At 42.5% G+C, this 27,270-nt stretch overlaps 1 protein-coding gene across 1 annotated transcript in view; it reads right to left on the bottom strand.

Moving 5' to 3' along the window:
- Positions 1-16,164: 16,164 nt before the first annotated feature.
- Positions 16,165-27,270, bottom strand: part of AIDA (axin interactor, dorsalization associated) — a 74,211-nt gene continuing 63,105 nt past the window's right edge. The window contains 3 exon segments of the mRNA XM_073628345.1: positions 16,165-23,493; positions 24,184-24,301; positions 26,048-26,170. Coding sequence (XP_073484446.1) covers positions 23,397-23,493; positions 24,184-24,301; positions 26,048-26,170 — 338 coding nt within the window. The 3' untranslated portion in view covers positions 16,165-23,396.

The following is a 27,270-nucleotide window of genomic DNA, read 5'->3' as shown; positions in this document are numbered from 1 at the left end:
CGCAGATTGCTGCCATTACTAGTAAAAAAAATAACAAAAATGCCATAAATCTATCCCCTATTTTGTAGATGCTATAACTTTTGTGACACAAAAAAAGAGGAAAGTGCACCAAAAATGAGCCACGTCCATAAATCATTGAGAATACAAAATAAGGTAGTACTGAGTATTACCAGGGAGGCGGGCTTTTTAGGCTAAGAAACAGTGGAGAAGATATAGCAGTATAAAAAATATAAATTTATTGAAAAATACAGATATCTAAAAAACAATGACAATTGTAATATATAGCATCTATGATTATTGTGCAGTGAGCCCTTGTATGTCTACGCGTTTCACCGTTAGGCTTCTTCAGGACACGACCAGGGTTCACAGATGAGACAGAGAAGGGAATATGTCTCTCTATCTTAAATTGGAATGCAAAATCATGCAAGTCATGGTAGCATGAGAAAGTTCAATCAGCAGTAAGAAAGTATATTAGATATAGCTAAATATCTCAGCAGGGGCATGTAAACAATATTCCTAATTAAGGGAGCAGCCATTAGAGGGAGGATGCATCACTTAGATCCTGGATTTAGTATCAGCAATGCTGAAGGCTCAATACAATCCCATCGCTGCATATTCAGGATATAAATAATCCAGCGTGTCCCTGGGAGTCAGCCATACACTGCACAATAATCATAGATGCTATATATTACAATTGTCATTGTTTTTTAGATATCTGTATTTTTCAGTAAATTTATATTTTTTATACTGCTATATCTTCTCCACTGTTTCTTAGCCTAAAAAGTCCACCTCCCTGGTAATACTCAGTACTACCTTATTTTGTATTCTCTATAACTTTTGTGCAAACCAATGAATATACGCTTATTGCGTTTTTTTTTTACCAAAAATATTTAGAAGAATACATATTGGCCTAAACTGTGGAAAAAAAAAAATTTGATAAAAAATGTGGGATATTTATTATAACAAGTGTTTTGTTTTATTTCAAAATTGTTGCTCTTCTTTTGTTATAGTGCAAAAAATAAAAACCGCAGAGGTGATCAAATACCGCCAAAAGAAAGCTCTATTTGTGGGGAAAAAAAAAGGACATCAATTTTGTTTGGGTACAGTATCACACGACCGCGCAATTGTCAGTTAAAGCGACGCAGTGCCGAATCGCAAAAAAAAATGGCCTGGTCATTGAGCAGCCAAATCTTGCGGGGCTGAAGTGGTTAAAAGCTTGCTGAAAGCGCTGCAAATGCTTTATCAAAGCTTGCTGTTCACATTGTTCTTATACAGTGCCTTGCAAAAGTATTCACCCCCCTTGGCTTTTTTTTACCTATTTTGTTACATTACAGCCTTTGGTTCAATGTTTTTTTTATCTGAATTATATGTGATGGATCAGAACACAATAGTCTAAGTTGGTGAAGTAAAATTAGAAAAATATATACATAAAACTATTTTTAAGAAATAAAAAACTGATAATTGGCATGTGCGTATGTATTCACTCCCTTTTGTTATGAAGCTCATAAAAAGCTCTGGTGCAACCAATTACCTTCAGAAGTCACATAATTAGTGAAATGATGTCCACCTGTGTGCAATCTAAGTGTCACATGATCTGTCATTACATAGACACACCTTTTTGAAAGGCCCCAGAGGCTGCAACACCTAAGCAAGAGGCACCACTAACCAAACACTGCCATGAAGACCAAGGAACTCTCCAAACAAGTAAGTGACAATGTTGTTGAGAAGTACAAGTCAGGGTTAGGTTATAAAAAAAAAAATATCCAAATCTTTGAAGATCCCAAGGAGCACCATAAAATCCATCATAACCAATTGGAAAGAACATGGCACAACAGCAAACCTGCCAAGAGACGGCCGCACACCAAAACTCATGGACTGGGCAAGGAGGGCATTAATCAGAGAGGCAGCACAGAGACCTAAGGTAACCCTGGAGGATCTGCAGAGTCTCACAGCAGAGACTGGAGTATCTGTACATAGGACGACAATAAGCCGTACGCTCCATAGAATTGGGCTTTATGGCAGAGTGGCCAGAAGAAAGACATTACTTTCAGCAAAAAAATGAAATGGCACGTTTTGAGTTTGTGAAAAGGCATGTGGGAGACTCCCAAAATGTATGGAGGAAGGTGCTCTGGTCTGATGAGGCTAAAATTAAACTTTTTGGCCATGAAAGAAAATGCTATGTCTGGCGCAAACCCAACACATCACATCACCCAAAGAACACCATCCCCACAGTGAAACAGGACGGAGGTTCACTTTGCAGCAGGACAATGACCCCAAACACACTTGTAAATGTGTTGGAATGGCCTAGTCAAAGCCCAGACCTCAATCCAATAGAAAGACCTAAAGATTGCTGTTCACAAGCACAAACCATCCAACTTGAAGGAGCTGGAGCAGTTTTGCAAGGAGGAATGGGCAAAAATCCCAGTGGTAAGTAGGGATGAGCTCAATGTTCGAGTCAAACGTAAGTTTGACTCGAACATTGGGCGTTCGCCAAACAGCGAACAATATGCGGTGTTCGCGGCAAATTCGAAAGCTGCCAGAACACCGTTCAAATCTACGGGACTAACGAAAAATCAAAAGTGATAATTTTAAAGGCTTATATGCAAGTTATTGTCATAAAAAGTGTTTGGGGACCCGGGTCCGGCCCCAGGGCACATGTATCAATGCAAAAACATTTTTTTTAAAACGGCCATTTTTTCGGGAGCAGTGATTTTTTTTTTTTTAATGCTTAAAGTGAAACAATAAAAATGAAATATTACTTTAAATATCGTGCCTGGGGGGTGTCTGTAGTATGCCTGTAAACTGACATTTATAAAGGAAAAATTGTCATTTAAAACTGATCTGTAATGAATTGTCGGTTCTCGGCAATATAGATACAGATAATTGAAAAAAAAGAGCATGGGATCCCCCCCCTCCATTACCAGGCCCTTTGGGTCTGGTATAAATATTAAGGGAAACCCCGAATAAAAAAAAAAAAAATAAAAAAATTGCGTGGGGGGGCCCCCTAAAATCCATACCAGGCCCTTCGGGTCTGATATGGAAATTAAGGGGAACCCTGCACCAAATTAAAAAAAAAAAATGGTCCCCCCCAAAATCCATACCAGACCTGATTTTAAGGGGAACCCTGCGCCAAAATTTTAAAAAATGGGGTAGGGCCCCCCCCCCCCCAATCCATACCAGACCCTTATCTGAGCACGCAACCTGGCAGGCTGCAGGAAAAGGGGGGGGGGACGAGAGAGCGCCCCCCCCCTCCTGAACTGTACTAGGCCACATGCCCTCAACATGGGGAGGGTGCTTTGGGGTATGCAAATCCTCAAACAATCCATGTTAATTCCAGGTTGTGAGGCAACAAAACATGAAAAATGGCAAGGGGGGTGAATACTTTTGCAAGGCAAGGCACTGTACAAGCTGAAGCCCATGTGAAACAGGAAGATATTAAAGACATAAATTAATTCAGCTCTGAAATGTAATACATTTATTATCCAAGCAGTGTTATAAACTGAATTCGACTTGGTGTCAGACTCTTGCAGTCATTTTACAACAGAGCTCAGAATGGAAGAGGGAGAAGCAGTACAAAGAACCCAACTGTTCATGTTGATGAGTTCATTTACTGCTTTTCTTTTTACTGTCCAGTGACAGTGAGGGACAAGTGACAGGAAAGGACATACACTAGTAGATTTTCGAATGAACATTCATATGAAAATTTGCAGTACATGTTGCTTGACACCAATAATGCTTAGGAAATTGAACGAATTGTGTTAAAATATGAAGAAAATTCCACTAGTGCATGGTCAGCTTAAAGCAGTATTAAACCCAAAAGCAAACATTTATTATATTCCAATTTACCAATTCTTAGATATGATGGCTGCATTCATTTTCTTTTTTTTAGGCCTGCTTTCTTGCTTTTTTTTTATTTTCATCTGGGGATCCAGCCAACAAGTCTGTTGTTTTTCAAAAGCACACACTCTCCAGCAAAATAAATAAGTTTACACGGATGAGACAAACCATTTAACGCTGGCAGGATTAATTGAAATTATGAATTTCATTTATTCATGCAAAACCTCTATCCCAAAAGGAAAAAAAAAAACCTGTTGTAACTGATTATAAAGTGTGAGCTGGAGTTTGGCTTCAATTTATTAGTGTATCTAAATCTGCTAATACATTTACTCACCCCTCCAGAATGGCAATGGTGCCTTCTGTGCTCATTCATCCAGAGTTGGGTCTCACTAATACAGGAGGTGTGTTACTGGTCAGATCACCAGGTGAAAACAGAGGGGGGAAAAAAGCCAAAGAAAACTGATGCAGTCATCACATCCAATGACTGGTAAGCTGCAATATGTTGAATTTTTGGCATTGGGTTTAATACCGCTTTAAGTGCTACTTAACCGCTTGCCAACCGCCTCACGCAGATATACTGCGGCAGAAGGGCTCGTACAGGCAAAACCACGTACCTGTACGTTGCCCTTTAAGAGGCGGCCTGCGGCAAGCTCCGTGAGTCGGGTCATGGGTCCCGCAGACTCGATCGCCGCGGTGATACCCGCGATTGCCTCACAGGGAGGAAGAACGGGGAGGTGCTGATGTAAACAGCATCTCCCCGTTCTGCCTAGTGACAGTGTCACTCGATCTCTGCTCCCTGTCATCGGAGCAGAGATCAGTGACGTCACACACACAGCCCATCCCCTTGACAGTTAGAAACACGCCCCTAGGACACACTTAATCCCTACACTGCCAGTGTCATTTACACAGGAATCAGTGCATTTTTATAGCACTGATTGCTGTATAAATGACAATGGTCCCAAAAATGTCCGATGTGTCCGCCGTAATGTTACAGTCACAATAAAAATCGCTGATCGCCGCCATTTAAAAAAAAAAAAAAAAATGTAATAAAAATGCCATAAAACTATCCTCTAATTTGTAAACGCTATAACTTTTGCGCAAACCGTTCAATAATCGCTTATTGCGATTTTTTTTTACCAAAAATATGTAGAAGAATACGTATCGGCCTAAACTGAGGAAAAAAATTGTTTTTTTATATATTTTTGGGGGATATTTATTATAGCAAAAAGTAAAAAATAATGCGTTTTTTTCAAAATTGTCGCTCTATTTTTGTTTATAGCGCAAAAAATGAAAACCACAGAGGCGATCAAATACCGCTAAAAGAAAGCTCTATTTGTGAGAAAAAAAGGACGTCAATTTTGTTTGGGAGCCACGTCGCACGACCGCGCAATTGTCAGTTAAAGCGAAGCAGTGCCGAATCGCAAAAAGTGCTCTGGTCAGGAAGGGGGTAAATTCTTCCGGGGCTGAAGTGGTTAAAGTGGTTGTTTAACCAATGATATATTACAGAGGGGATGGGATTTTAGAACACTGTGTGCCCCTGTACCTGTGTTATATAAAAAAATATGCAGATCTGTACCTTTATGAGAGCGTCTCCCGGCGCACAGCTGACACCTCGGCCTGGCTGACAGCTTTAGCAGGCGGAGCCAAACGCTCACGTGATCACCAGGAGCCGCTGTGATATATTTCAAAAAATGCCGATCTGTACCTATATCAGAGCGGCTCCTGTCAATCACGTGAGTGCTCAGCCCTGCCCGCTGAAGCAGTCAGCCAGGCCAAGGTGTCGGCTGTGCGCCAGGAGCCGCTCTGCTATAGGTACAGATCGGCATATTTTTTATACAACACAGGTACAGGGGCACATAGTGTTCTAAAATCATCCCATTCCCTCTGTAATATAACAATAAGCATCCCTGTGTTATATAAAAAAAAAAATATGCCGATCGGAACCTATAACACAGGGATGCTTATTGTTTTATTACAGAGGGGATGGGATGATTTTATATTGATATGAGAGCAGGGGGAGGGGGCGAGCACGGACACGAGAAGATGGGGTGGGGGGGGTGTAGGGAAGAGAAAAGAGAGCAGGGCTGAGGCTGATGGAGGCACATAAACTGATTACGATGTCAGGGCTCAGCAGCCATGATATACCGTGGACAGTTTACAGGGGGGGTGGCAGAAACTGACAGGATCATCCAGGTATTTTAGGTTATACGGGGGACAAATGACACAGCACAAGCACTGTGCTGTATAACATGCTTTAAGGGAACAGGATCTGTTTTTATTTTCTTTTTTTAACAAACCCTTTAACTGAAAAATCAGGTCTAAGGACGGGATGGACAGATATATTCTTTGGCAGGTAAAATATCACCTATTTGTTCTCTGTATTTACAGTAACTTGAGTCCACTTTTAAACATTTTAGGAGCCAAATGTCTAAACATTCCTGGTGGCTTTTAATATTGTTAAATGTTTTTCTCCTACCAGTTCTTAGCTGTGTCTGATTGACTCCAGAAATGCACTGGGCCAGTTTACACCACCTACAGTGCAGTACTATTTTTCTGCATCAAAACAGCATAGAAAGTAGGTTATATGGGTTCCAATGGCATAGTTCACACCAGTGCAGTGTGCATTCCGGAAAAAAAAAAGTACAATATGCTACTTGTTTACCACACAGAACCATACTGGAACGCAGTAAAACACATAAAAAAAAAAAAGCAATTGGCCTCAGTACAGTGAAAGTGCATCCGGAAACACATCAAAAACATGTTAAAGCGCATGCAGAAAAGCATCTGGAACAGATCTGGAGGACTTTTTTGGGGTGTGACCAGGTCCTTAAGAAGAATTGTCACAAAATTGGGTGATGGGAAAAAAAGCATAAAATGAACAGGGCACCCCCTCTTAAAACAAAGTTAGCTGATGCAGAGAATGGAAGGTGACACTGCACCTGCATCTCCTTTGTCCCCGCCGTGGGTGCAGGGCAGGCAGGGAGCCACCAAGAGAAAAGCTGTAAACCTTAGTTGTGTACAGGTGACAGTGGTTAGCAGGGTGCGGAGGGAGAGAGCGAGAGCCGGAGGCGACGAAACAGAGTACTGCCTCGTCCTGGTTGAAACACCCTGGGGGCGAGGGCCACATGAAATGGCCTGGCGGGCCGGATTTGGCCCCTGAGCCTTGTGTTTGACATGTGCACTAGAGGGATACATAGATAATCAGAGGATTATCAGGGCATCCAAGGACAGTGTTACAGGATCCTTGGTCCTGGTCACAATCTGAGGTAGTTTGTTGTTGAATCTGGAGGCTTGGATGGTTACATTGGGGGGGTCCATTATTTCTGGAAGATCAGGTTGAGTATGTCTGGGTGAAGGGCTCATTCCCCCTAATCCAGGCACTGGCATCTAAAATAGTCTACTTTCCAGTTGTCCACTCCAGGGATGTGGACTACAGAGATCGCTGGACAGTAAGTTTCTGTCCATGAGATTATCTGGCTTACTTCCTTCAGGGGTGCCTCCTTGGTGCTTGATGTGAGCCACAGCAGTGTCATTGTCTGACTGTATCCTGTTTGGGGGTGCAGTGTTTCAGACAGAGCTGGCTGGATAAGGAGTATAGGAAGGTCAATGTCCACAGAAGGTTGCTACTTTCAGTTTGACAAAATGTTTTGTTTGCAGGGTCTTGAAATAGAACAGGGTGTATTGTACTGCCTTGCAGGAGGCTACCATGAGGACTAGAGCTCTCAAGTAGAATCTCTTTGACCTTAAAAAGCGGGGGTCCACCTATCTTACTTACCTAACTTATATTATTCACTGCAGGCGGTTTCCATCTTCATTGTGGGCATTTGAAGCCCACAAGCATTTATTTCCTGGATGTGGTGAATGCTTTGCTCCCAGCATTCACCGCTCGTTCCCGCACATGCTCAGTGGCATCCTGGGAAGCCTGAGACTAGCTCCCAGGAGTCTGGGAGAGGCTAGAAACACGCCTACTCCCATGGGAGGAGAACCAGGAAGTGCAAAGAAGAATAGAAAAATAAAAAGGTAATTACGGCGATTTAAATTTTTTTAAACGGCATGTCAGCATCTAGGCAAGGAAGAGAATACATACAGATATTGTTCAAAATTTGGGTGGAACTCCGCTTTAATTCTTGAGCATGGGCTCAGACAGTATTTTCTTTTCGGAAAGGAAAACCTTTGCATGGGATATGTCCAGGACCAGATCCAAGTCATCCAGACACACTGGAGGCCAGAATTTTTAAAACTGATCACCCAACTGAAAGCCTGGAGCATCTAGATTGTACTATGGACTGTAAGGGGGATTAATCCTTCAAGAGAAGGTTGTCTAGATCAGTGGTTCTCAACCTCAGTCCTTAAGTACCCCCAAACAGGCCAAGTTTTCCTTTGTCTTGCACAGGCATTTTAACCAATTGCGGACCGCCTGCTGTCATCATACGTCGGCTGTTTGAAGAGGAATACCGTTGTTATGGCAGCAGCTAGCTGCCATAACCCCGGTATTCTCTTCAGGAGAAAACGGTCCTCGTTCAGATAAAAGTGGTCTCCGTGGCGGATTCACCGCAATATTGCTTTTATTTGGGGCAGAAGAGGGCCCCCCCCCGCGCACAAATAGTCTCCGCCGCTTACCAGAGCTGTCAGTAGTGGCGGAGACGATCTTGTCCTCTCTCCTTACAGGCTGGACGCCAAGTAAGGGAAAGATGGCCCCCGCTCGGCTCCATAACACTGGAGGGCGGAAGTGACAGCATACGTGACTTCCACCCTCCAGGCTTAAAAGGAGAATTTTTATTTTTATTGCATTTAAGTGTAGATCTGAGGTCTTTTTGACCCCATATCTCACATTTAAGGGGTCCTATCATGCTTTTTTTCTATTACAAGGGATGTTTACATTGAATAATTGGATTGAATCATTTATTGGAATAAAAGTGACCCAATTTTTTTTTTTTTTTTTTTAAAAGGACAGAAGCGAACACATACGCAAGTCGCACCCGCATATGAAAACGGTGTTCAAACCACACATATGAGGTATCGCCGTGATCGTTAGAGCGGGAGCAATAATTTTAGCAGAAGACCTCCTCTAACTCAAAACTGGTAACCTGTAGAAATTTTTAAACGACGCCTAAGATTTTTAAGGGTAAAAGTTTGTCGCCATTCCACGAACGGGCGCAATTTTGAAGCATGACATGTTGGGTATCAATTTACTTGACGTAACATTATCTTTCACAATATCAAAAAAAAAAAATTGGGTTAACTTTACTGTTGTCTTATTTTTTAAGTCAAAAAAGTGTATTGCCGAAAAAAATAGCAAGACTGCTACAAAAATACGGTGTGACAAAGTTGCAACGACCGCCATTTTATTCTCTAGGGCACAGGTGGCAAACTCAAGGCCCGCGGACCGAATCCAGCCCGCCAGGCCTTGTCATGTGGCCTGCACAGCAGCCTCTAGCCACTACCTCTTTTTCTCACCGCTGTTATTTTTTTCTCTGCCATGTATCCCAGGCAACAAGGGTAAACATCCTCCCACGAGCGGCACGGCTTTGTATTAGCACATGCGCGGCCGGACGGTCGGTCTCCAAGAGAACAAGAATAAATATCACCCCCTCTGCTATGTGTCCGCCTCCACCACCACTCTGTCTCCGCTCTCTTGCCTCCTCAGTCCCTCCAGCGGTGCTGGCTTTTTTGTGAGCTGAGCGCATGCACGGTCAGCCCAGCATAGTGGCAGAGATTGCTGACAGCTGTTTTTTTTTTTTTTTTTTTTTTTGCGTCCTGAGGGTGGGCTTTTTGAGGGCGTGTGGTGATGAAGAGAGACAGTGTTGTGCTGCTTATTTTGAAGTGATGGTGAAAAAAAAACATATAGGGCAGAGTACTGATACTGAACACAGATATCCGCCCACACAGGGAGGTACCATCTATAGCCCAATAAACAGGGAGGTACTAATGATAGCCCAATACACAGGGAGGGAGCCACCTATAGGGGTAGGTACCAGAGCTGGGCCAGGAAAGAAGGTAGGAGTACAGATGTGAGGAAGCTGGAGGGGGGCGCGCTGAGGAGGCACATGCGTGCAGAGGTGGGGGGTGGAAAGGAGATGTTGCACCCTGGGCATAGTACACTCCTGATCCCTGCACGCTGTACGTAGTGCAATCCTGATCCCTGCACTCTCTACGTAGCGCAATCCTGATCCCTGCACTCTCTACGTAGCCCTATGCTGATCCCTGCACTCTCTACGTAGCGCACTCCTGATCCCTCCACTTGCTACGTAGCGCACTCCTGATCCCTCCACTCGCTACGTAGCGCACTCCTGATCCCTCCACTCGCTACGTAGCGCACTCCTGATCCCTGCACTCGCTACGTAGCGCACTCCTGATCCCTGCACTCGCTACGTAGAGCAATCCTGATCCCTGCACTCGCTACGTAGCGCAATCCTGATCCCTGCACTCTCTACGTAGCGCAATCCTGATCCCTGCACGCTCTACGTAGCGCAATCCTGATCCCTCCACTCTGTACATAGCGCAATCCTGATCCCTCCACTCTGTACATAGCATACTCTTGGCGGTGGGAGGGCTCTTGACATCTGATGTATGGGGAGTGGGGTGCTCTGTATGTCTGCCTATAATTATTATGAGAATAATACAATTTTATGCCAGTTGAAAAGGAGGGTTACAGACTGCTGGTATCGTCCACAAGAGAACTTTATTGAAGAACACCATGGTGTTCGGTCTAAGCAAGCTCCAATAAAGTTTCTTGTGGAGGATGCCAGTGATGTGTGACCTTCCTTTTCAAATTTGCATCATCTGCTACAGAAGTGTGAGTGGGCTCCATACTGGTCTGCACCTGCCCTTTACAGCACTGCTATGGTTACATACCATACCATACCAATGGTTGCTACCTCATCCCTTTAAACCCAAACTCCTTTGATTTACACAGGTTCTGAGACTAATTAAATGCACATAAGGCACCAAGTGAGTTTAATTACCACCTAATCAGCCAACAGAACCTGTGTAATTAATATGTGTTCGGGTTTAAAGGGATGAGGTGGCAACGATAGTGGAACGGTAAACTTTGGATATACTAACCAATTCCATGTCACTTTACAGAGGTATAGGGACCATAAACTACATATTAAATAACCCCAAAATGTCCAAGAAAAGAAAAGTTGATGCAGAGGGAAGGCAATTTCATGAGAGATGGGAAAGTTAATACATGTTTGTGCTTAATGGAGAGAAGCCGGTATGTCTTATTTGCTACGAGGCAGTGGCAGTGATGAAGGATACAATTTACGCCGGCACTTTGAGACCAAACACAGAGCCAAATATGCTAACCTTAGCCACCAAGAAAAGCAACAAAAGGTCAGAGAATTAAAAGGCAGTCTGCATTCTCAACAGAATATTTTTGCAACAATAACAGCAAAACAATGATGCAGCAGTGAAAGCCAGCTTTCTTGTGGTTGAAGAAATTGTGTGAGCTTCAAAGTGCTTTTCAGAAGGTGCATTTGTAAAGCCCTGAGCAGAGACAGGCTTTTAACAATGTCAGCTTATCAAGAAACACTATCACAGACCTAAGTGGAATCTTACAACACAGCTGGCTGAAGAAACATGCAGTTATCTGGCGTTTTCATTAGCTATTGATGAAAGCACTGACAATACCGATACAGCTCATCTAGCTATTTTTGTAAGAGGTGTGAAGGAAGAATTGTCTGTCAATGAGGAGCTCTTGGATGTGGTCACCATGCAAGGGACAAAAACTGGGAGGGATATCTTCAATGTGGTGGAGGAATCTGTAAATAAAATGAAGTTACCTTAGGAAAAGTTGGTGGGGCTTACTACTGATGGTGCACCTGCAATGTGCAGAGAGAAATCTGGCTTGGTTGCACTGTTGAAAGAGAAAATGAAAAAAAAGTAACTGCCACATGCCGCTGATAACTTACTACTGCATTATCCACCAAGAAGCACTGTGTGGCAGGGTTCTGGAACTGGATAACAATGTCCAGTCACGAAAACAGTGAACTTTCTTCATGCACGGGGCCTGAATAATCATCAGTTCCAACAATTTTTGAAAGAGGTGGGCACGGAACATACAGATGTGCCATACCATACAGAAGTAAGGTGACTAAATAGGAGCACCGTTCTCAAGCTTTTTTTTTATGAGCTTTTGGAAGAAATTACTCTTTTTGCAAAATAAAGGGAAGCCCTTGCCTGAATTGTCAGATCCAAACTGTCTGTGTGATTTTGCCATGTTGTGTGACATCTTGCTCAACTGAATCTAAGGCTGCAGGGCCGCAAACAACTCATAAACGGCAACGTATGACCCAATTACAGCTTTCCAGGAGAAACTGCACCCATGGAAGTCACAGCTTGAAAAAGAAAGTCTTGCCCACTTTCCTATCTGTCAGAGCATCTCAACCTCATTCCCAGGTGCTTTTTCATGCTCTCGATTGGCTACCAAAGTGAATCGGCTGATTAGTAAATTTGATCGATGCTTCTCTGACTTTAAAGAACAACACTTAACATTTACCAACTTTGCCAATCCCATCAACATCCAAGTTGAAATAGTGCACCACATCAACTTCAGATGAAGTTAATAGAACTTCAGAGCAACAGTAGTCTGAGAGCAAAGTTCCAGGATGCTGCAGTCGATGACTTTTACGGTCTCCTTCACCCTGCTTTGATGCCACAGCTCCAACTTCAAACTGCCCGTGTTCTGTCCATGTTTGGGAGCACCTATGTGAACAGATGTTTTCAGTCATGAAGCTGAACAAGACCAAGCTCAGATCACGCATCACTGATGACAACATCCATGCGGTTTTGTGGATTGCTACAGCACAAGACCTAAAGCCAGACATCAACAGACTGACCTCAGGAAAACGGTGTCAGCCAGCTAGTCAGAAAAGTTAAACAACGTTAATGCCTTGTGTTTGCCATATGTGTAATAAACAGTGCCTGGCAATATTTGTATGTTTAAAAAAAATTAAAGCTAGTTACCAAAATAAATTTTTCAATTAATTGTGCATTTGAAGATCTGCTTGCCATTATTCTTCCTAGGCGTCTGTATTCAGAGCTAGTTATTACTTAAATTATTACTAAAACCAGTAGTAATTGAATGCAGAGACAATTATTTATGATAATAAAGAGTAGATACATAGTCCTACAGATACAACCGGCATACTGCTGATGCGGCCCCTGATGAATTTGAGTTTGACGCCCCTGCTCTAGGGTGTCTGAAAAAATATATATTATATATATATATATATATATATATATATATATATATATATATAATGTTTGGGGGTTCTAAGTAATTTCCTTGCAAAAAAAAAAATAAAAATTTTTAACTTGTAAACACCAAGTCTGAAAAATAGGCCCGGTCCTTAAGTGGTTAAATTAGAGTAAATGGCTTGGTATTTTGGACAGCTATTTTATCCAAGAGAAATTCCAAAAACATGGCTTGTTGGGGGTACTTGAGGACTGAGGTTGAGATATCACATTACCTGGCTGCCCCGTCTTCTGAGAAGGACAAGAAAAGGTTCTAACACCTTTGTGAATAATCTCAGACAAAATAGGCCAAAAGGCAGTGAGACAAACTGGAAGGGAGTGTCTGCCACTGCGAAGCACAGAAAGCACCAATGAGGAGAAATGGGGATCTGCAGATAGTCATCCCAGGTGTCTAAGGATGCCAGGTATTCTCCTGATCTCAGCAAGGCAATAACTGACTGCAGATTCCATGCAAAATGTTGGAACGTGAAGGTATTTGTTGAGGGATATCCCAGATATTAGTCCAGAATAGGACGAATGCCTCCGTTGGGCTTTGGTACTGTAAAAAGGTTTGAGTAACTTTTGAACCTGTCTTATGTATGGGTACTGCCACAACTACACCCTGGGACAAGAGATGGTTAAGGGCATTGTGCAAATCTGACTGACCTTGGAGATATGTATGTTGACCTAAGAGAAAGAAATGGTGCGGAGGTAGAGATTTGAACTCTATTTTGTACCCTTCTAAATCCACAGACTAACGACATGGGGGTAGGGATATAGGGGAGGCACCCAGTGGGCATGCTCTGGAAAACGTTGTCAGTATCCAATCACCTGAAGGTATGAGCCTATAACACAGGGTCTATAAATACTTTGCCTATGTCCTGTACTATACAATTAGGATAAAGGCTTTGTCTTAGATATACTGCTCTTCACTGTCCAATCACAGGCTGGAGACAGAGAGGTGACAAAGCAGTATTACTTACCTGCATTGATAATACTGCAGGAGACCAGCCTGGCTTTGCTGTCTGGTAGAGTTGTAAAAAGGTTAGGAGCAGCTGTTGAAAATTATAAAACCATTGGAAGGTTGAAGCCAAACTTCAGGTAAATCTAGATACAAATTAATGCAGCTTTGTGTTCTTTAAAGTGGTTGTGAGCCCTGGTTCACACTGACAGCAGGAATGAAATCATGCAAGTTCAGCTCAACTCACATGATTTCATTCCCCCGTGTCAGTCCCGACTTCGGCGGTGATTTCAGAGACATCTGTGCAGGTTGCTGCACACGTCAATGGAAATCGCACCCGAAATCTCCAAAAGTAGTACAGAAACTCCTTTTAAGAATCGGTATGGCATCGCACCAATTTGGACTGTGCCATTGCCGGCAATTGCCGCTGATTTGACATGTCAAATCGCACCAATGTGAAAAGGGGCTAAAGGCCAAAGGTTTTTACCTTCAGCCAAGTGGCTTGCTGTGGGGGCAATCAGCAGGGGGAGGGGCCCAGAGCACCGGCGGGGGACCCGAGAAGAGGAGGATTGGGGCTGCTCTGTGGAAAACCATTGCACAGAGCAGTTAAGTATACGTTTCTTATTTTTTTTTTAATTTGCCTTTATAAAATCATGAAATACAAGTTCACTTTTTAACAAAAAAATTAACCTCCTCCTAATTCCCACTGCACTAATCTCCATTAGCGGTCACTGCCTAACTGCCTATGCAGCAGTCCAGGGATTTAAAAGCTCTACTCTTCTTCCCCTCTTTTTTTTTTCCTTAGTCCTTAAGGTATTGATCAAAGTAGTCACCTGCCGACATGTGGCCAAGCTAAATCACTTTGAGCCGTACTAGAAGTCCTAAGGAAAGAATAGCGGGGCTTTCATTGTCTCGGACCCCTACACTGGCTGCATGGGTAGTGGCAGCTCATAATCCCTGGAGGTAAATGCGGGGGGTGGAGTGTGAGTGTACATTCATCCTTTAAATTTTTGTTAAGTGACTTTACACTTCTTGCTTTAAAAAAAATACAAATCTTCAGCCCCAGTAAACCAGCTTTCCTATATGTATTTCACTTCTTTATTTATTTATCGATTGGCCCAATGTTCTGCCTCAACACGCTGAGCTTATTTATGTAGGTCAGTGGCATCTTACTCTCCATATAAGAAGGTGGTGACTCTTGTAAAAAGAGCCCAATAATCCATTAGATTACATCAATATGGTGGATACTTGGTATTAAAGTACTGTTTAAAGTTGTTGTAAAGGCACAAGGTTTTTTTACCTACCTTCTGTGTGCAGAAGCCCCCCCAGACCCCTAATACCCAAGCCCCTTCTCGATCCAGCGATGTTCACGAGAGCCTTGGCTCTCTGGGGACTTGCACTCCTGATGGGCTTTTGGTGGCAGCAGGAGCCATTTGCTCCCACTGCTGTCAATCACAGCCAGTGAGCCAATCAGGAGAGAGGGGGTGGGGCTGAATCGCAGCTCCATGTGTGAATAGAAAGAGCCGCAGGTTAGGAGCGCACCTGCTTGGGTGCCCCCAGATCAGGCTGTGCGCTGTGGGGGCACCCGACAGGAGGGAGGGGCCAGAAGTGCCAGTGTGGGACTCTAAAAGAGGAGGAGGTAAGTATAAAAACATGTTTTTTTCTTCTTTAAAATAAACTAATATCCCTTTAATAAAACCAAAAAATAAAATGCTTCTATGTGGGTTAAACCTGTGAAAAAAGATGTATATATGCCCGATGAGATATCACATTTTGGGTCATGAAAACAGGTTAAGGGGTATCAAAACTGGAACATGTGTGCATGGATACTTCTCACAGCGTGCATCTAAAACTGCAGAAACTCAGGTAGTTTGCCTCATTTCCTGGCTGAGGACATCTAACGGGGGGACTGGGAAGACAAAATATAAGCAGAATAAACTTTTTCAAATATTAGTAAACACCTTTCATACTTTATCTGTTGAACTTTTTTCTTTTATACTCTCCCCAAAAGAATGAAAACCTATTCTATGTTCCCTGTCTGTGCACCATTGGACTCTCCTGATGTAAGTAAATGGGTTGCTTGTTATAAATAAAACATTTACCAGCAACAAAAAAATAGATAAAACTTTTCATTAAAGTATGTATTTAATTTTTAAGATCTTAGGGTTTGATTACACAAAAATCAGGACATGACGCACCTCTGGTGATCAAACAACGCAATGTTCAATAGAAAAACAATATGCAAAACGTATAATAAAAAAAAAAATCACGGATTAAGCTATTCTTACAAACTCTAATATGAAACATTTTATTACATGGAGGATAATTCCTTCCCAAACCATCAGTTTTACCAGTAAACTGATTTCTCTATTAAAGTGTACTTGTCATTCAGGCAGCCATATTGTGCTAGAGGGTACAATTAACAATGCCAATCCAAAACATTTTTTTTTTGTATTGTAAGGTCTGCTGCCAACTTGAATCACATCAGTTTCCTAAATCTAGGGAAGGGAACTTTTATGCAAAATATCGTAGTCAGGAGTCTCCATTGCACCCCGCCATTGTAAAAGGAAAACACCATGTTAGGGTGGCACCAGCCTGGTGGGCAGCAGGGAAGGAGACACAATCTACTGCATGTACATTTCAGCATTGTTGTCCTCCAAGAGATATGAGAAACTGTTGGATATTTCAATGAACCAGTCCCTACCCAAATACAAAAACATCACTTTTGGGTTGTAGTGGGCATTACTGGGAACCAAAGATGAAAAAACATACAAAATAAAAGTACGGTAAAATAATTTCTATAGCATGTAATTAGCGGTACAATAAAAAGTTTGAGGCAGATTTAGGAGTTGGTGGGAAAAAAAAAAAAAATGTACACACCCTTGATCAGGAAACCTCAAAAATAAATTTGTATATATATATTTTTTTTTAAGAAAGTGAAGAGAAAGGCGTTAAAAATGGTCTGAAATGTATACTATTATTGTGTTTATTGGTGTGTAAATATCTTATTAGACTTTTCTTTTTCTATGCAGTCCAGGTTTAGGTAAAGACTCCAGCAAAAGTTAGGTGGAGGGCAATGAAAGTAGTACAAACCAGAAAAATACCAAATTCCATCTTTGTCAGGAAGGAATTTCTTCTGTCTTAGAGCTAAACTGGGCTTGAACGTTTTTATTAGGACATAGGGCAGTGATGGCGAACCTTGGCACCCCAAATGTTTTGGAACTACATTTCCCATGATGCTCAACTACACTGCATAGTGCATGAGCATCATGGGAAATGTAGAGCCAAAACATCTGGGGTGCCAAGGTTCGCCATCACGGCTTTAAGTGAGGTATGGTAGAGAGGTTAGAGACTCACAGTAGCCCTTTGCCATGGGCACCAAACACTCATTCCACGTCACTAAAGTCTGCTGGCATCAGCACCCTATTGTGGGCAGTGCAGGGCAAGCAATCCTAACTGCAGAAATGTAGGACCCACTTAAAGTGGAAGTTCCATTTTTGGGTGTAACTCCACTTTAAGTGCTGGTGACCCCCTGACAATGCATTTGGCATTTTTTTCTTTGGGGGGGGGGCCCTGTTTTTATGGGCACCCAGCTCTCACTTCTCCCCTGGCGCCAGAAGGAAGCAATCTTCTGGGACACGTCACAGGTCCCAGAAGATTGCCCGGCCATTCACAGCGCGCATGCGCCCACAGTTAGAATGCGAGGGGGAGAGGAGCGAGGCTTCGTACGTCCGCATCGCTGGACTGTGGGACAGGTGAGTGTCTGATTATTAAAAGTCAGCAGTTCCACTTTTTGTAGCTGCTGACTTTTAAATGAGTGTAACTTCGCTTTAAGGCGGCCACACATGGATCAAAATCCGACCGGTTTAGCAGGGACCAGCTGAATTTTCGATTTATGGGCAGACGGGTTGTACAGAAGTCGATTTACCGCTTGACTTCTGTACAACCAGCTTGTAGGGTTTTTCCTGAACTACCAGTGCCGTGTATTTTCATGGTGGGGAAGGCTCTCCTCTATTAGAACACAATAGCACAGCAGGAGTATTTGGGTATTTTTTTTTTTCATTCAACCCATTGGTTAAACGAAAAAAAGAAAGAAGATTAATGTATGGCTAGCTTAAAATAGAAGTTCACCTTTTCAGAAAAAAGAATAAATGCACATTTTTTGCAGGTAAAAAAAGTTTGCATTTATTTTTTTTCTGTTGCAGGAGCCTGTAAAGCATTGCACCAGCCATCAGCAGATCATTGATGCCATACAGGTCTCCTGCAGACCTGTCAGTGGATCTGCTTTCTCGTACTTTTTACGAGCGCTGTGAATAAGTGATATGGCTGGGTAGGCGGAGCCCCGCATGGCCACTTTTTGTCTTTTTAAAAAACATTTTGACAGCTAGCGGGTGGAGAAGATCCCCCACTAGTTGGCACAGCAGAAGCCGGTGCATTCATGACATCTTACACCCCAAATTTTCATGAACAGGTTATGAAAAGTGAACTTATCCTTTAAGGCAAGCATTGGATTACTTTACCCCTGATCTGTATATATATATATATATATATATATATATATATATATATATATATATATATATATATATATATATATATATATATATATATATATATATATATATATATTTTTTTTTTTTTTATATTATACACACACAGTATTTATTGGCAGTATATTAGTATATAGTATAACTGGCACTTTTTACAGTATATAGTAATATAGTATATTAGTATAACTGGCACTTTTTCCCCCTGAAAACAGGGCAACCAGTGCCTGCGTATTATACGCCAATAATATGTTTTACCAACAGGGGGTGGGAATCAGGCGGTCCACTCCGGGAGCCACCCATTGGGGGAGTGTCAGGCGTCTGCCCCGCCTCTCCTGGCCCTGGGACAGCGCTGCCTGCATAGTCTAAAGTTGAGAAAAAAAAAATCACTTGCCAGCCCCTTCTCCTACACTGCTCCTCCTGTGTCGGTGTCAATGTAAAAACAAAGCTTGTAAATATCTCAATAGCTCTGTTTTTTTCTGGCTGCTCTCCTCCTCCCACTTCTCTGAGTGTAGCTTTAGAATGAAGGAGAGTGGTCACATGACCATCTATGTAATGTCAGAGGAGAGCAGTCATGTGACCAGGTCAGTGAAAAAAAAAAAAAACGGAGCTACTGAGGTATATGGAAGCTTTGTTTTACAGTGTGAGTGACACAGGAGGAGCAGTGTGGAAGGGGCTGGCAGTGATTTTTCTCTTAACTGTGGAGTATGCTGGCAGTGCTGTCCCAGGAGACTGGGGGTCTCCTGGGAGTTCAGGGGGCTGTGTACTGGGGAGGGAGGCTGTATACTGTGCAGGGGGAGGTGTACTGGATGGGGGGCTGTGTGCTGTGCAGGGGGAGGTGCATTTGGGAGGGGGGCTGTATACTAGATTGGGGGCTGTGTACTGAGGAGGGGGCTGTGTACTGGATGGGGGGCTGTGTACTGGGGAGGGGGGGCTGTGTACTGGGGAGGGGGGGCTGTGTACTGGAGGGGGGGCTGTGTACTGTGCAGGGGGGGCTGTGTACTGTGCAAAAATGCTTTCCTTAAACTTCCCTCTTAAAATTGGGGTGCGTGTTATATGCCGATAAATACGGTATATATACATATACTTCTGTATCCACCTTCATTCCCTCTTGGAGCACCTTCCTGTGCCATTATGTTGTGGGTTTTGCCATCCTTACTACAGTACAGTGTAGTAAGGATGGGAAAACCCACGAGATAATCACTATAAAGCAATACATTGTGCATTATGCAGTGCCTTCCATTTGTAGCTATGTGTTTACCATATACTGTGCATTCATAAAGTATTCAGACACCCTGCACTTTCAATTTTGTTATGTTGCAGCCTGATACTACAGTTTTTTAAATTCATTTTTTTTCTCTTCTCATTAATCTACACTCAGTACCCCATAATGACAAACAGAATTTTGGAAATGTCTGAATTTATCTGATCCCGCAGGAACCCAACACTTCCTGGAATGTGGAAATCTGGGCCCTCCGCTGTGCTCTGTAGCTCTTCCCACCCGCTGTGTTCTGTAGTGACATAGGGACTGATGGGCTGAAATACTGAACACTGCGGGTGACCAGGAATCTGACACTCCATACGTGTCAGTTTCTGCAGTTCTCGATGCTACTGCGGTGATCAGTGGACAGTAAAGTTGGCTCCCCATCCCTTTAAACCCGAACACATATTAATTACGCAGGTTCCAATTAAACTCACTTAGGCCCGGTTCACACTGGTGCAACATACACTCCGACATTGAGAGCGCATAGGGAAACGACATGTTAAAAAAAAAAAAAAAAAAAAAAAACGTTTTCCTATGAGAGCCACCTGTGTCAGTTCAACTTTGGAAAAGGTTCCTGCACCACTTTGGTCTGACTTCTGCCCAATAGAGTTGAATAGAAGTCGCATCCAAGTTGAATCCTCATCTTAATTGATGTGATTTGGATCCGCTATTACAGGATGATTACACAGGCATTCCCTGAAGTTGCTTCAAAGGCGCTTCAAAGTCAACTGTCAAAGTCGTGCGACTTTCAGGTCACGCAGGTTCAACCGTGCCTTATCTGCATTAAATTAGCCTCAGAACCTGTGTAATTAATATGTGTTTGGGTTTAACCACTTGCCGACTGCCTTACGCAGATATACTGCAACAAGGCGGTTCGGCTGCACAAACCAACATACCTATACGTCGGTCTGTGGGTGAGATAATGTGAGCGGATGCACAGCGGACTCTATGTCTGCCGACCAACCCGCAATACAGAGAGGCAGAACAGGGATCTGCCTATCTAAACAAGGCGGATCCTAGTTCTAACTAAGATGGGCTGTTCCTAGTAATCAGAAACGGCGATCTGTGTGTTCTCCCAGTGAGCCCATCCCCCACACAGTTAGAACACACCCAGGAAACACAGTCAACCCCTTGATCGCCCCCTAGTGTTAATCCCTTCCCTGCCAGTGTCATTTATACAGTGATCAGTGCATTTTTTTTTTTTTTTTAATTTTTTTTTTAGCACTGATCACTGTATTGGTGTCACTGGTGCCCAAAAAGTGTCACTTAGGGTCAGATTTGTCTGCCGCAATCCCGCTAAAAATTGCAGATTGGCACCATGAAAACAATAAAAATAATTAAAAGTCCCTAAATCTATCCCTATATTGTAGACACTAACTTTTGCGCAAACCAATCAAAATACGCTTATTAGGATTTTTTTTAACCAAAAATATGTAGCAGAATACATATTGGCCTAAACCGATGAAGAAATTAGATTTTTTACATTTTTAATTTTTTTTTGGATGTGCATTATAGCAGAATGTAAAATTTTTTTTTTTTTTTTTTCAAAATGGTCGGTCCTTTTTTGTTTATAGCACAAAAAATAAAAACTGCAGAGGTGATCAAATACTACCAAAAGAAAGCTCTATTTGTGGGAAAAAAAAGACATCAATTTTGTTTGGGTACAAAGTCACAGGCCAGCGCAATTGTCAATTAAAGTGACACAGTGCCGTATCGCAAAAAATGGCCTGGTCATTAAGGGGGGAAATCCTTCCGGGGCTGAAGTGGTTAAAGGGATGAGGTGGCAACCCTAGAGGTAAGGGCAATAGGAGAGATGGGTATTCTGTCTCTTCTTTGCGCATTTTTAATTTAGCGGCAAAATCAATATAAAATGGAGTAGAGGTTCGCTTCATGGCTCTACTTGTCTAGCCCAATAGATAAAAAAGTGTGCTAAGCCATACTTAGGTTTAATAAATCAAATTGTATGGCTAAAATCACATACCATTAGCAATCACTGCTCTGGCATGCTTATCTGATTGCTAATGGCTACAGCATGTAATGTTACTTAAATCCCAAAGCAATTATCAGTCCTTAGATGTGTTGGTTGCACTTTTTTTCACTTTTCAGGCTAATCACATTTTCAGCACAGAAGTTACCTGTTGATCCTGAATACAGGGCATTTGTCACAGCTCAAAAGAAAAACACAAATAACCTGATCTTTCTCATGTAAACTACTAGTGCCTACAAGCCACGCAAGGGAGATGAACGAATGTAGACATGTTTGAAGTCCTGGCACCATGACAAACATGGTTTCCTCCATAGGATACAGTGGCGAAAGAAAGCCAGACAGAAGGGATAGGCAGTTTGTTGCTGGCAGGATCACCAAGTGAAAATGAGGAGCAAAAAAGCCGGTATAGAAAAAGAAAAATGCAGCCACAACATCTAAGGATTTGAGGAATTGTGCAGTCTTGTGCGGACATTTCCTAGGAGGACACTACTGCATAGATGAAGCCATAGGGATTTATTGGATCTTCGATTATCTGCAGGTGAACAATTATTGACATAGCTCAGGCCTTAAAGTGGAATTCCAGGCTATACCTTACTAATCTTACAAATGCTCACTTACCCCCTCCTGTCACCTATGCTAAATAACCTGCGTAAGAAAGATTTACTTATTTACCCTGTGCCAGTCAGCAGTGGCTGCAAGGGGGAGCTCCAAAAGATAGGCCATAGGGGCCTATGGGTGATGTCACCACTCCCAGGTATCACCAGCCATTGTTGAGTACTCTCTACTCTTCCCTGCAGCTACCACTGGCTGACCCAGGGGATCACATGACCAGACAGGAGCAGCCTGAAAATAGGCAAGTATATAGATCTTTCTTACACAGGTTAGTCAGCATAGGAGTTAGGAAGATGGAGAGAGCATTTTTTATTATTAGTTGGGTATAGCCTGGAATTCAACTTTAAGGGTAAACTAGCTTATTGCCCACAACACCCAATCAGATGCCAGCCTTTTGCCCATGACACCCAATCAGCTGCCATTTTTTTTAAAGCTCAAAATTGAAAATAAAGATGATTGGTTGCTGTGGGCAGATACATTTTTTTTTTAGCCACGATTTATAAATAAGCCCTCTTATTCCATAATCAGAACTGGAAGATTATTAAATCCTTCCTTTTCTTCCAAGTCAGCTGGAGCAAACGGTTGTATTAACTTCACTGCCCTCCATCCAGAACTTTTCTTGGTGGGGTATGAAAGTCCAATTAGCGTTATAGTCATAAATTGTGTGTTAGACGATTATATACAGAAGTGAACCGGTCACAAAAAGTTCTTCAATGTGCTGGTCTGTGGGGACAGCGATCTCCCTGTAATTGTTAGACAGCTGATCGGGTGATTACACAGGTTTTACTACTGTGGCATAAAATCAGGAACTGCAGCGGAACCATCTTGCTGTCAGCTTGTCAGTTCCTCTTCCAGCAGCAGGTCCCGGCCGTGTCACAGATCGGGAAGGGTTCTCTGCGGTGAGACATGGGTCTTCTGCGCAGATCGGTGGAAGACTCTAGAGGGGGGTCAGTCTTTATGTAACGTCTGATGTAAGTGCAGATACAGAGGCTTCTTGGTTAGCAGCTGCAGTTTCTTCCTTTTAAAGTCCGTTGGCTTCTTGTAGCTGCAGATCAGATCAAGCAGACTTTAATATCAAATTACACAAAATGGAACATAATTTACAATGACATACAAACAGAGGTATACTCTGCTCCCGCACCCTTAGCGCCGGCACACCTCCACTATGCCCCAATTGTAAAAATTAAAAAAATAAAATAAAAAAAAAAAAGTCCAAAAAACAAAAAAGTGCTGTTAGCACTCCAGCAAAATCCTATGTGAATAGCTTTATTGGACTGGAAAAACAAACACACATGAAGTACCACCTGGGACCTTCTCTCTGGCAGGACTTTATCTTTCAGCAAAGCTGAAGAAAAAATGCCACTTTCTGTTAAAATAAAAATACAAGAATTGTAAGAAACCCCAAAATGACCTTTTTGGAAACTCAATACCCCAAGGTGAACTCATTTGTTTATTGGAAATGAAGAAACATGCCAGAACTGACAACTATATGGATAACAGTATGTTGCCATGGATGGGCACTAGAAAACTAGATTTCCATTCTGGTAAAATATTGTCAGCAGGACAGGAGTTTAAATCTCTCCAACAGGGCCCCAGATAGCAGTACAAACCTCACACAAGGAGTCCAAACCTTCCCCACACTATTCACAACTAAGAAAAAAGTTGTGGCTGGACATCCAGTTTCATCAGTGTGATGAAGACCACCGCATGCAGCTACACATGAAGAATCACTCACAGTTCTATTACTATCTGTCCCGGTTTGATCTCGTCCATCTCCATGAAGGCAAAACATTTTGTGCTTGTAAACCTCTTCTTCGGCTTGTAGTGCTTGAACTCAAAGAAAATAGCTGCCCCTAAAAGTCAAAAGGAACTGATCATACATAAGGAACATTCATGACAAGTGCTCAGAATAATGTGGCCAAGTAAGGTGACCGAGAAGGAGTTACACCTTGTAATCAATCATAAGGAACACTCCAAATTTGCAGGACCTTGGTCATGCAATCCATTTCCTGTGTGCCAAGGAGAACCCCTGGGGCTCACAGGAGCTGCCCACAACTCTGCCTCGATCTACATCTCCAACCTCATCTCAACAGATCACCCAAACTGTCCTCTCTGCTCCTCAAAAGACCTCCTGCTCTCTAGCTCCCTTGTCTCCTACCTCACATGCTCACCAGAACCTCTTAGCTAGACAGATTGGGGTAGGAAATTTTAGAGGACATCTCCTACTCTGTCTGATTTTAGGCGATCCCTGAAAACTCATCTCGTCAAAGAAGCCTATCCTCCTAGATCACTTGTCCCTCCTTTTTAAATCTTAAGCAGGTCCCCCCTTACCATCTTTTCTTGTATTGTAACTTGCGCCAGCTCCCTTTATATTGTAAAGCACTGCAGCAAAGCTTGGCGCTATAAAAACCCTGTATAATAATAATGCAGCACAGAATACAACTCATGTCACTGTGAGAGTGCTGCGGCATTCAGGACCTGCACCTCGCCAGAGAACACCCCACCCCAATTTTGTGCTTGAACCAAAAGATGGAATTGGGTTTTAAAACCTCTTTCAGCTTTTTTACTGCTATCTGTCCCTATTTTCAGAACAGGAAGGGATTGTAAATCCCTCCAACAAGGACACGGAATAAAACAAAACCATTTTAGCAGACAGGAAAAGGGAAGGTTCTGGTAAAGTTTTTATTGCAGATTGTGTCCTCCTGGCTTGGTGACACCCTTACCTTCAACATTTCATATGGGCATCACAGGGACAGGAAATGAGGGAAAATCTCCACAATGGGGTCATGTACAGTTAAATAATAATTCTGAAATGTATTAGTGTTTCCTCTCTATAAAATATTGGAGAATGCCAGTCAACTTTTTTATAGCTTTTAATACAAAGGGTTGGTTGTTAGAGTTTAACAATACAGCAGCGAGGCTGTGTTTTATGACAAAGCAAAAAGCACACCAATGCGGAAACCTCAGCTGTTCTGAAGTCAGAATTGAATCCTCCCTGAAAAGCTTGACTGGGGAGGAGCTAAATAGCTACTGCATATTACACTGCTTGCTGATTGGTCTTCTATTATTCAAAATCATGGGGCATTTTCAATTTTTTAGTAGGTTTCAAATGTACTTAAAGGGATACATTTCCATACTTGTCAATATTTAAACACTTCCCCATCCGCAGTCTGACTCACGCCTGCCCATTGACCAGATGGCTTCACCCATTTACCCAAGGGGCTTGCCCAAAATCTGCCTCTTATTATGCAGGAATCAACCACTGGTTGGCCCTCATACACCATAATGAATGCCTCATTAAGTTACTCGGCGTGCGCAGTACCTCTAATCAGGGCGATCCCAGGATATAGTAACATCAGGACTGAGATGCAGGACTGTCCTGGCAAATAAGACAGTTGGCATCTATACATTCCACTTTTCTTTGTATCTCAACAGAAGTGGAGACAAGATGCGAGTGGCTGCAAAATTATTACCAAGCTTTTTGTGTCAGTTTTGCAATGTTGGTTTTTATCTTGCAAATCCATTGCAATTTCCATAAGTATCTGTTTAACTGGAGCTGCCTTAATGACAATTCTAATGCATTTTAGACAAAACTATACCTTTTGTGATTTTTTCAATGTGTTTCTGAATTTCAATTTCCACATTAAAATGAACATATGTGTCTTCTTTCCGGGAGGCCGTGGGAGTGTCTTGTACAGGGGTCAAGTCTATACCATTTATATCTGCAAAACAAAAACCATGAAAAAAACATTATTATTACACTGTACTGGTTTTCCCCAATACAGGGGCTCATTCAGCAAATTTCATCTTAAAGTGGGAGTCCGGCGACCAATCTTTTTTTTTTTTTTTTTTTAGTTCATTGAGACACTTTGATAATCCCAAAATAATACTCACAGTTTGGGTGTAATATTTCCGCCTCTGTCTGTTTTCGTACTGAAGAATAACTTAAAAAATGTGATGCTGGCTGTTTCCATCTTGCTTGTGGGCATGTGAAGCCCACAAGCATTGATTTCCTGGATGCGGTGAATGCTGTTCATACGCATGATCATTGTTCCCGCACTGAATCTTGGGAAGCCTGACACTAAGCTCCCAGGAGACAGTACGGCGCCGGGGAAAGGCAATAAACATGCCTACTCCCATGGGAGGAGAGACAGGAAGTGCCACAATAAAGTACAATATAAAAGGTAATTCCAGTGATAAAATTTTTTTTTAGTGCGGCATTTGAACATCTATGCAATTAACTGAAGGGGGTAAGATTAAGTTAAAAATTTGAGTGGAACTCCGCTTTAAGTGGTTGTAAACCTCAGACATGAACTATGAACAAAGCATATCCCTCTATAGTGTGTGCTTGTCTCAATCCAAAGCACTAAGTGTCACTTTTGTCCACTGCCTCGTTTCTCTGCTATAAGCATGAGCCTCTTCTGACAAATTTTCCTGACACCAAGAGAAAAATGGTGTCAGGGGAGGGACCTCCAGCTGATTGACAGACTCAGCTCTTTCCCTGTGTTCTGTGTGAAGGGGGGCGTGTCCCTTCCGTCCAATTAGCTGTTAGAGCTCTCCTCACCGAGTAACTTTAGCTCTTTGCCCTCTTTTCAGAGCTGAGAGTTCCTTTGTAAATTCTGCACTTTAAAGCGGGATTCCACTCAAATTTTTAACTTAATCTTACCCCCTTCAGTTAATTGCATAGATGTTCAAATGCTGCACGAACATTTTTTTTAATCACTGTAATTACCTTTATATTGTACTTTATTGTGGCACTTCCTGTCTCTCCTCCCATGGGAGTAGGCGTGTTTATTGCCTTTCCCTGGCACCGCACTGTCTC

The sequence above is a fragment of the Aquarana catesbeiana genome, linkage group LG04, assembly GCF_042186555.1.
Source record: "Aquarana catesbeiana isolate 2022-GZ linkage group LG04, ASM4218655v1, whole genome shotgun sequence".
Classification (NCBI taxonomy): Eukaryota; Metazoa; Chordata; class Amphibia; order Anura; family Ranidae; genus Aquarana; species Aquarana catesbeiana.
The sequence above is the reverse complement of the archived record's forward strand: the minus strand, read 5'-3'. Positions and strand labels throughout refer to the sequence as shown.